Source organism: Notolabrus celidotus, chromosome 21 (assembly GCF_009762535.1).
Source record: "Notolabrus celidotus isolate fNotCel1 chromosome 21, fNotCel1.pri, whole genome shotgun sequence".
NCBI lineage: Eukaryota > Metazoa > Chordata > Actinopteri > Labriformes > Labridae > Notolabrus > Notolabrus celidotus.
This window is the reverse complement of record NC_048292.1, coordinates 26,811,692-26,822,595: the sequence shown is the minus strand read 5'-3', so window position 1 is coordinate 26,822,595 and position 10,904 is coordinate 26,811,692. Positions and strand designations below refer to the sequence as shown.

The window sequence follows — 10,904 nt, the reverse complement described above, 5'->3', positions numbered from 1 at the left end:
TCCATTCGTCAAGTTTTTAGTATAAAAAACATCTATGAATACAAATTATTTTGTGCATAACAACAACAACAACAACAACCACTCTCTTCTTCTTCTTCTTCACCTCTATATAAGGAGACTTGCTTCTTATAAGGCTCATTCTTAGTAAACAAAAAGGAGAGTATTTTTATATGAAGAAATTGATTTACTGGGATAAAGCCCTTGAGATGTGCCATCTCGTTTTAGAGGGGGACCCAGGCAGACAATGACACAGAAAACAGTACAATACAAAATATACAACAAAACATGAATCCTTCAAAACAAAAACAAAAACAAAGAAACAAAAACCACAAACAGTCAGATATTCAACAGACTTGACAACAACAACAACAACAACAACAACAACAACAAAACAGGGGTTGGTACAACCTTAAACAAGGTACATTCCACAAGAGAAAAAGAGAATAAAATTCAATAAACTAAAGGAGCAATGATTAAACACACATAATAATAATAATGATAATAATAATAATAATAATAATAATAATAATAATAATAATAATAATGACAATAATAATAATAATAATAATAATAATAATAATAGTAATCATAATAATAATAATAATAATAATAATAATAATAATAGTAATAATAATAATAATAATAATAATAATAATAATAATCATCATCTTCATAAAAAATAAATGAATAAATAAGTAAAGGGGGTAGAGGAACAGAGAGGGCTTTACTGAAAACATAAACAGTTTGTTTTGAGATGGAAAAAAAATATGTAAATAAGGGAAAAGAAGATATAGAACAAATATTTAAAGGTAAATTATTCCATTCAGAAGCAGCCTGAAACATAAAAGCCTTTTTACCAACTTCCTTGGCTGCAAATGGTACAACAGAAAACAATCTGAACTTCTTCAGGTGGTGATAAACTAATTTAAACATTAATGAAAATTATACTCTATTTCTAGCAAAGTCTGTTCTGCTAAGTGCCGTTAATTATCACACACTGCACCTTTAAAATGATTTAAAGTAAGCCAGTAGCCTCACTTTTTACAATATAAGTATGGTATGGTCTAATAACATACTTTAAACACCAAATCAAAGTTGTATAATTAGAATTAAGATTTTAAAAAATGTGAAGCAATATGAAATCCCACTTCATAAAGTCCTACCACACACTCCTCCAGCTGATCTCAAAGTTTAAGCTATCAAATAAACAGAGGAGATATCTAATAGTCTCTATGATGGTGATTAACACTAAGTAGCTTCTCTGCGAAATAACTTACCCACAGAAATAGACTATTACAGGAGGGTTGTAGGGGAACACGCAAAGGGTGGGCAGATGTTCTGTGGCCTTTTCTCCCACATCCTAGACACACCCATGAACTGCCCTGGGCGACCAGAATCCATGACTAACAACTAACAATGTGTGTGTGTGTGTGTGTGTGTGTGTGTGTGTGTGTGTGTGTGTGTGTGTGTGTGTGTGTGTGTTAGGGAGGGGGTGTAACTGGCGACCCCGCAGAGCGCTCGAGACGTCCTCTGGTCCATATGGAGGAATTTGCGCTTCACGGAACTCTTCCTTGCGCGTCAGACTGCGCGACTCTCCGGAGGGTTTAGATAAAAGTATCTCCCTGTCACATGAGAGGACGGAGCAGGACCGGGATCTAATATCTAGCGGACCCACATCCCTGACCTCAGCCCGTGGGCATGGCTGTGCGGTCAAGGACAGGTTTCTACCGGCAGGAGGTAAACAGAACCGTGTGGGAGGTACCGGAGAGATACAGGGACCTGAAGCAGGTTGGAACAGGAGCTTATGGGACTGTGTGGTAAGTGAATGATCTGTCTGTGTAATGATTGCAATTTGCAATCAGCTTGTTTTGTTGCATGTTCATATTTGCTATTGAAAACCTCCACAGTCTGCAAGAGATAAATAGTGTAAAGTTACAGAAGGAGGATCAAGTTGGTCTCTTTACCACAACCATCAATGCACCCAACTAATAGCTTAACCATCTGTTGTATCTTCAGCATTGAATTTGCCTCCTGCAGAAGTAATGCAAAAGTGGCTCTGGTTGCATAAAGACACAAGGGAGTATATATCTTGGCGTCTGTATGTCACTCTTGTAGATTTTGCCTTAACACTTATACCTAATACTATAACATTCCTGCATTGGCAGCACTGCTTGTGTGAGGTATTTTGGTCCTTAGTGTCTCCACAGCTGGCTCTGCAGGGCCTCTTTTGCATTGTGTTGTGTGGATGAGGGTCAACAAAGAAAACTACCCCCAATCTCATTGTTGGAAGAAGTCAAAGACCCTGATTTAAGTCCATAGAAAGTCCCACTACTTTGTCTTCAGTCACAAATAGACCTTCTTTCACGGCAGACATGCTAATGGGTCATAGCAAGAGAGATTCGGGTGTGAGTAATGTCATTAAAGAGGCACTTTTTTTTTAAACTTAGATGTGATTAATTACACCTGAGGATTTCCTTTTAGACTTGCCATGGAGTTGTCTATGGTTATAGTAAAGTTTCAGATACCACTCTGTTGAATTAAACTTGCATGATAAACCTTTGTTTGTTTCAGTTCAGCATGGGACCGCAGATCAAGCTCGCAGGTGGCCATCAAGAAACTTCACCGGCCCTTCCAGTCCAAGCTTTTTGCCAAACGAGCTTACAGAGAGCTCCGACTCCTCAAACACATGAAGCATGAAAATGTAAAAGCACTTTCTACAGACATAAGATAAAAGGAGAATGTATTTTAAAGCTGTAAAATGCGTCTTCAGTGTGTAATTATCAACGTAAGGGGGCGCTCTTCATTAAAACACAAACACAGATTGAGTAGAGAGGAATGGAACTGCAGCGTGAAGTAAAAGTGCTTCAGACAGGCTTAAGAGAGAAATATGAAATGATTTAATTATTCCTTTTATTTCTTTTTGATCAGGTCATTGGGCTGCTGGATGTTTTCACTGCTGAAATCTCACTGGACCGCTTACGTGATTTGTAAGTTCTCGTCAGTTCCCGAGTACAAAATGGGTTGTTGATTTCATTTGTATTGACTCATCTCCTCCTTTCTCGTCCACAGCTACCTGGTGATGCCGTTCATGGGCACGGACCTGGGCAAGCTGATGAAGGTGGAGAAATTAACAGAGGACAGAGTGCAGTTCTTAGTCTACCAGATGCTCAGAGGACTCAAGGTACACACCACAACCAACACAGACATGGGTCTAAATGATTAATATTATCATCACTGATTATCAAATTAGATCCATCAATCAATCAATCAATCAATATTTGTATAGCGCCAAATCACAACAAACGTTATCTGAAGACACTTTACAAACAGAGCAGGTCTAGACCACTCTATGTCAAATTATGAACCCTCCTATTATCCTTGGGGTCAATTGGACCCCATTCAATGTTTAATGTCTCTAAATTAATGACTAACATGATTTTTTTGGCTTCATACTTCATGACTTTTCCTAATTTAATGGGGACAACTGGGAAAACGTAAAATTAAAATCAATCAATCTTTATTTGTATAGTGCCAAATCACAACAAACATTATCTCAAGACGCTTTTACAAACATAGGAGGTCTAGACCACTCTATGTCAAATTATGAACAGAGACCCAACACCAAGACAGGGTAAGACTCAGTCTGACCCCACCTTAATCCACCATGAGCATTGCACCTCGCAGTATTTAGCTAGTTACAGTGGTGAGGAAAAACTTCCTTTAACAGGCAGAAACCTCGAGCAGAACCAGACTCATGTTAGACAGCCATCATGCCTCGACCGAGTTGGGTCTGGAAAGACAGATAGAGGGGAGTAAGAGAGAGAAGTGATAGTGATGAGATGAGTCGTAGAAGCTGTTGCCACTGGAGTCCAGCACGTCCGTATCAGCTGGAGTCCAGAACGTCCGCAGCAGGAGGACGTCTACGGCAGCTCAGAGGAACCTACGAGACAATGGAGCTCAGGGACTCCAGAAAGGTCTATGGTTAGTAACTTTATTGGGACAGGCAGAGTTAAAGTAAGTGATGAGGGGGTTGGGGAGAAGGGGGTGAGCTAGGATCCCAGTGTGTCATTGTGCCAGTTCCCCCGGCAGTCTAGGCCTATAGCAGCATGACAAAAGCTGGTCCAAGCCTGATCCAGCTCTAACTATAAGCTTTATCAAAAAGGAAACTTTGAAGCCTACTCTTAAAAGTAGAGAGGGTGTCTGCCTCCCGGACCCTGACTGGTAGATGATTCCAAAGGAGAGGGGCCTGATAACTGAAGGTTCTACCTCCCATACTACTTTTAGAGATTTTAGGTACAACTAGCAAGCCTGCATGTTGGTGTTGATAGGTTCCAATTTCCTGTAAAAGAAAATTATGCATCAGTGTTCCATGGGGTCAATTTGACCCCAGGCTGTTTTAGCTGTATGAAACATAAGAAATATCAACATTTAACACACATTTGTTTTGGTTGTTCTGGATGATATTAAGGTCACTATAACCAAGGACACTTCCACATGTGACTGCAGGAGCTGGGATCGAACCGCCAACCTTTATATTGAGATATAATATTTCCAGTCACCATGTCTCTAAAGACATTCAATGATGAGTCAGGCAGGGCCGACGAGAGCATGACAAACATGCAGCAGTTTGATGTTCTGTTTTACAAATAAAGTCCTTCTGAATGCTTTAAATTGTGTTTATGCTTAAAATATATTTTATTTAAAGGACTATTTAGGTAGTCAACAAAGAAACATAAAGTACCTGACACATACATCTGGGTAACAATCAGTTTCTGGAGGTTTAAATTTCTGGGGTCAAATTGACCCCAAGGATAAAAGATGTTGGTCAATTTGAGGTAACAGGAGGGTTAACAAAGACCCAATATCAAGACAAGATAAGCTCCAGTCCCCTCTTACAGCAGCAAGGAAAAACCTCCTTTAACAGGCAGAAACCTCAAGCAGGACCAGACTCATGTTAGACACACATCTGTTGCAAATAGATAGCAACTACTTTCCTTTGAGTGAAACATGTTTGTCATCACCTTTACCAGAATGTATTCCTCACTCTGCTCAAAAAGTAATAACTGTTTTAATCATTGACAATAATGACGTAAAAAAGTCATACACTTGTTTAAGTGAGTTAAGGAGAAGCCACTGAGTCTGTCTGTGTTTTGTCTCTCCCCAGTACATCCACTCTGCAGGAATCATCCACAGGGTGAGTGAACTTTGACCTTTCAGACCATGAGCTTTGGGGGCTGGGCTCTTGCTCTTTTTCACACTTGATCCCATTCATCCTGATTCCCACACAGGGAGCTTTCTTCTACTCTCAACAGAATGATATGCTGTCTGATAGATTAGTAATGTCCCACATGCCTATACGTCTTTCTTGGACAAGGTTTCACAAGGACAGATGTTACAGAAGTTGTATGATTGCATCTGTCATGAGTATAGGAAATGATTGGGTTTATTTCATTGTTTCAAACCCTGGAAGAAGCAGCGACCTTCCAGTCAAGGTTCAGGGATCCAAAGTTCCAAGTTATGTCTTCTAAAACCAACCCAGAGAACTGAAATCTTGATGGAAAGGATGAAAGGAAGAAGGATAAAGGAAATCAAAACAAATGTACTTTAATTATTTCATCATTCACTATCTTCCTGTTCTCTTGATCCACATATCCTGCAGGACCTCAAACCAGGAAATTTAGCCATCAACCCCGACTGTGAGCTGAAGGTACTCCAACCTGACATACAGCTGTTTCATTGTGATTCTCCCTTCCATCTTGAAATTGTCATGTTACATTGACTACCTTTCTTCCTGCTTCAGATTCTTGATTTCGGCCTGGCGAGGCAGGCTGACTCAGAAATGACCGGCTATGTTGTGACGCGCTGGTACAGGGCGCCCGAGGTTATCCTCAACTGGATGCATTACACACAAACTGGTAAAACCTTGTTTGTGACATTTTGTGTGAAAAAGAGTGAAGAAAAGAAATGAGAGACCTGTTTTTTTTAACCCAGGATCAGTGAGAAATCTTATGTGTGCTCTCTGTTGCAGTGGATATCTGGTCGGCTGGTTGTATTATGGCAGAGATGCTGCTGGGAAAGCCGCTGTTCAAAGGAAATGATCGTATCCTTTAATGCAAACAGCACTAGCATGGTTTTGTCACGCACAGACTATGTCAAACCTGCAGAATGTAAGTGTCTTGTAATGTGTTAGCATTCTGCATCTGCTCATTTCACCTATATCCCTGTTTAATATCATCTGAGCCTCTATTTTGCTGATACTGGCGTTTCTGCATGCTGATTTACAGTATATAAAACCATTGTTTGAATGTCAGAAATCCATGCAGTGGATGTTTCTTAACCACAAAAACTACCAGACCTCGACCAGCTCAGAGAAATCATGAAGATAACAGGAACCCCGACTGCTGACTTTGTTGTGAAGCTACAGAGCCAAGATGTAAGTTGCATATCTTGCCTGTCAGAAACACAGTGAGCATATGAGAGGGGAGCAGAGAAGCGAGGCTGCTGCAGGAGTGTCTGAAATATAAATACATCTTCGTCCTCAGTTTGATTGTTTGACTGCTGATACATTTTGGGTTTAACATCATCCTAAGGTGACTCACTCTGCTGCGATAGTGTTGATGCATCATTAGAGACAGAAAGCATGAAAACCGTCACCATGTGTTCTTTGCAACCCTATTTTTATACCTATCACTTACCTAGTGCACACTGTTTTATGTTACATTATGTGAGGAAGTAACCCTTAGAGAGTTGGGCGTCTCATAATCGTGCAAAATCCAAGTATCAAAACAAAACATTGTTCTTACCTGACTCATCTTTGACTGCTGGAAATCCCTTGACATGCCAACTCTCTCTTCTTCCTTTCCCAACAGGCCAAAAACTACATCAGAAGTTTACCAAAAGTGCCAAAGAAAGACTTGCACACTATTTTCTCCAAAGCTAGCTCAAATGGTAAAGATCTTCATTCTACAGTTGACACTGATGTTTATGCTCATAAGTCTGCCCTGCTGATTTTGATATGTGTGTCTGCATCACAGCAGTGTGTGTCTTGGAAAAGATGCTGCTTCTTGACCCTGAGCAGAGGGTGAGCGCCTCAGAGGCCCTGGAGCTGCCTATCTTCAGTGAGTTCAGAGATACGGACGAAGAGACTGAGGCACAGCCTTATGACCAGACCATGGACAACACAGACCTGCCTCTGGACCAGTGGAAACGTAAGAGAGAGCGTGCAAGAGAGAGGGGAGAGGCATTATTTTTACATTCGAGTGAAGACACAAATACTTATAATATGAAAGATGGCTAATGACGCAAGAACAAACCCACAGGAAACAGTTAGTAAATTTAGATACTAGCTTCCTTTAGCACTACAGAGCTTGTTACTCTCTTTTAGCTCATTGTTTTGGTTTCAAGGCAGCCAGCTGTGATGATTTGGTGCACTTTCAGGGGTAGAATAGAATAGAATAGAATGTACTTTATTAATCCCTGAAGGGAAATTCAGGTGTCTGGCAGATAAAATTATAATAATCACATAAAACGAGTAATTCAGGTGTCTGTCAGCTCATCTCCCATTGGCTAGAGAGTCATGAAGCCTAATGGCTGCAGGGATGAATGATTTTTTGTATCTCTCAGTCCTGCAGCGCAGAGAAATGAGCCGTCCACTGCTGCTGTTTCTCTGGTCCACAAAGAAGTTGTGAAGTGGATGATCTGTGTCATTTAGAATGGCCTCTAGTGTCATAAACCCAAGCGGCAATCTCCAGTCTTAAAATATGAAGCCAATATGGAAGTGCTAAACACTGCAGTTCATTGAGCGTCCACTTGAGGCTGGCTGCAGAAACAACAGAAACCACATACACACCCATTCAAAGAAGACGATCTTTACAGCAGAAATAAACATGTTTACAGCCTGGTTCAAAAATGATTTAAGTCTGAGTAGCTAATTTCTCTATCGGCACACACTGTACGGTGGTAAGAGTAGTTTTGCCCAAATAAGCACATGGCTGACCTGATTGGCAGGCGGGCACCCTGTAGCTGTTAGCAAAAAGGCTAAAGGCCCGCCTCTTTACCTCACACCAGCTTGGAAGAAGTTTGGTTGTGTTCAGCATTTCCAATATGGCACTCGCTAACGATTGGCTTCAAAACAACGCTTCAGGAACAGATGGGTGACGTCACGGATACTACGTGCATTTATTAAACAGTCTATGCATAAAAAGCTTATTCCAGCTGCAGTCACTATTTTAGTGGAAAAAGCTCTGAACACCACCAGACAGCACATAGAAAAATTAGCACCTAGCCATAGCTTAGCTCATCATATAGTATCTACTAGCTAAAAACCTTGATGTTTCTCCAAGTGTTGATGAAAACAAAAAAATACAACTTTAGATTGACTTTAGATTAGATACTAAGCTGAGTAGATATTGGACATTTATTGTTATTTAGTCTGAATTGGATTTGATTTGAATGTTTATGTTGCTCAAACATCAGGTATATGAGGTGTCTGCAATTTGAGTTTTGTTATCAATCAATCAATCAATCAATCAATCAATCAATCAATCAATCAATCAATCAATCAATCAATCAATCAATCAAGCTTTATTTATATAGCACCTTTCATACAAATCAAATGCAACCCTAAGAGCTTTACAGCGATTGGAAAAAAGAAAGAAGCAGAAATAAAATATTGGCAAGACATATTAAAAAACAAAAATGGATTTTAAAATAGAGACTAAAATAGAGACTAATGCACAAGGACAGCAATAAAATATATAAAATAAAATGTGTAATTAAAATAAGTTAAAGCGTCAAATTAATATTAAGAATATAAATAGTTAAAACAAATAATTTTAAAGGGAAAGGATATATAATAGTTAAAATTAAAATTAAGGCTGAAAATATCAATAGAACTGAGTTGATAAAATAAATAATTGAATGAATAAGTAAATAAAAATAAAATAAGATCAGATAAAAAGTTAAATTTAATAAAATTAAAAATTGAAAAATTAAAATCAGTATAATAGGAAAAATTAAGTAATAAAATTGTTAAACCCAACATAAAAGCCAGACTGAATAAATATGTTTTATGCAAAAAATAGATCAGTAGTGCGTTTCAAAGTTGTAGCACAAGCTGATTTAAAAAAACCCTTGTTGGTACATGAACTGAAGTTGATTTTAAGGCTAGTTTATTCAGGAGGACAAAATCTGAGTAATAAATGAATTGTTTTCTGTGTTGTTATAGTACCTGCTATATGCCAGAAGAGGTCACTAGCCTTTCATCTTACTTGATGCTCTTAACACTAAAGTACACTGAATGTGCTGTTCACTGTCCAAAACGAAGAAGTAACATTTAAAAAACAAGTTTTAAAGTGTTGAACTTGACACAGACATGATTTTGATAATCTTTGTATGTGTCTGCAGGTCACACTTTCACAGAGATTCTGACCTTCAGGCCTACAAGGGACTCCAGAGAGACGTCACTTTAACAGCACACACTCACACCTAAACCCTGTACAAATTATCCTTCTATTTTTGATGACTGTTTTTTTTTTTGTGTAGAAGTAAATGATGTTATTAATTTTTTTTAATGTTTTCTATTCAATAAATCTGATTTTCTCAATTCTTAATTCTTAAGAGGAGCTGTCATTGTTGTGATATTGTGACACATTTCTTCAAATATCATTGGTTGTCCAAAACGACTGCTGCCCCTTCCTCAGTGGGTCTCCCAGTTCTAAAGCAGATTTTTTTTGTCAGTTTGCTTTAGATTAATTCTTATAATTTGTAAAGCTGAGAGCAAGGCATTAAACACTGAATACGGGTCACATCCACCTTACTCCCACAACAGATTCTCTCCATTTTCAGCTTACAGAAATGGACAGCAAAAAGCTCTAACCCTCAAGTTTTATCTTGCTTTGTAGCTGAGTTATGATAATGCTATTTTACATTATTTTACTTACTATTGGGGAATACATCAATCAATCAATCAATCAATCAATCTTTATTTGTATAGCGCCAAATCACAACAAACATTATCTCAAGACGCTTTTACAAACATAGGAGGTCTAGACCACTCTATGTTAAATTATGAACAGAGACCCAACTTCAAGACAGGGTAAGACTCAGTCTGACCCCACCTTAATCCATCATGAGCATTGCACCTCACAGTATTTAGCTAGTTACAGTGGTGAGGAAAAACTTCCTTTTAACAGGCAGAAACCTCGAGCAGAACCAGACTCATGTTAGACAGCCATCATGCCTCGACCGAGTTGGGTCTGGAAAGACAGATAGAGGGGAGTAAGAGAGAGAAGTGATAGTGATGAGACGAGTAGTAGCAGCGTCCACAGCAGGAGGACGCCTACAGCAGCTCAGAGGAATCTACGAGACAAGGGAGCTCAGGGACTCCAGAAAGGTCTATGGTTAGTAACTTTAATGGGACAGGCAGAGTTAAAGTAAGTGATGAGGGGGTTGGGGGGAAGGGGGTGAGCTAGGATCCCAGTGTGTCAGTGTGCCAGTTCCCCCGGCACTCTAGGCCTATAGCAGCATGACAAAAGCTGGTCCAAGCCTGATCCAGCTCTAACTATAAGCTTTGTCAAAAAGGAAAGTTTTAAGCCTACTCTTAAAAGTGGAGAGGGTGTCTGCCTCCCGGACCCTGACTGGTAGATGATTCCAAAGGAGAGGGGCCAGATAACTGAAGGTTCTACCTCCCATACTACTTTTAGAGATTTTAGGTACAACTAGCAAGCCTGCATGTTGGGAGCGTAGAGTTCTAGAGGGGTAATAGGGCACTATGAGTTCTTTAAGATACGAGGGTGTCTGATCATTAAGGGCTTTGTAGGTTAAAAGAAGGATTTTAAATTCTATTCTACATTTTATTGGGAGTCAGTGTAGAGAAGCTAACACTGGAGAGATGTGCTCCCTCT

At 39.3% G+C, this 10,904-nt stretch overlaps 1 protein-coding gene across 1 annotated transcript; it reads left to right on the top strand.

The window, feature by feature from the left end:
* Positions 1–1,294: 1,294 nt before the first annotated feature.
* LOC117805048 (mitogen-activated protein kinase 12-like) lies at positions 1,295–9,611 on the top strand. Its single transcript, XM_034673614.1, has 12 exons — positions 1,295–1,817; positions 2,572–2,701; positions 2,929–2,987; positions 3,070–3,181; positions 5,165–5,194; positions 5,660–5,707; positions 5,801–5,915; positions 6,029–6,100; positions 6,354–6,433; positions 6,870–6,948; positions 7,035–7,208; positions 9,406–9,611. The coding sequence occupies exons 1-12, from the start codon at positions 1,699–1,701 to the stop codon at positions 9,468–9,470; spliced, it is 1,083 nt and encodes a 360-aa protein (XP_034529505.1). The 5' UTR covers positions 1,295–1,698; the 3' UTR covers positions 9,471–9,611.
* The last annotated feature ends 1,293 nt before the right edge of the window (positions 9,612–10,904 follow it).

What these genes read in the sequence shown, in the direction of transcription:
- LOC117805048 (XM_034673614.1), top strand. Translation starts at nt 1,699, where the DNA reads ATGGCTGTGCGGTCAAGGACAGGTTTCTACCGGCAGGAGGTAAACAGA. An exon ending in AGATGCTCAGAGGACTCAAG is followed by an intron (nt 3,182 to 5,164) that starts GTACACACCACA and finishes GTCTCTCCCCAG; the next exon opens with TACATCCACTCTGCAGGAAT. An exon ending in GCCTCTGGACCAGTGGAAAC is followed by an intron (nt 7,209 to 9,405) that starts GTAAGAGAGAGC and finishes ATGTGTCTGCAG; the next exon opens with GTCACACTTTCACAGAGATT.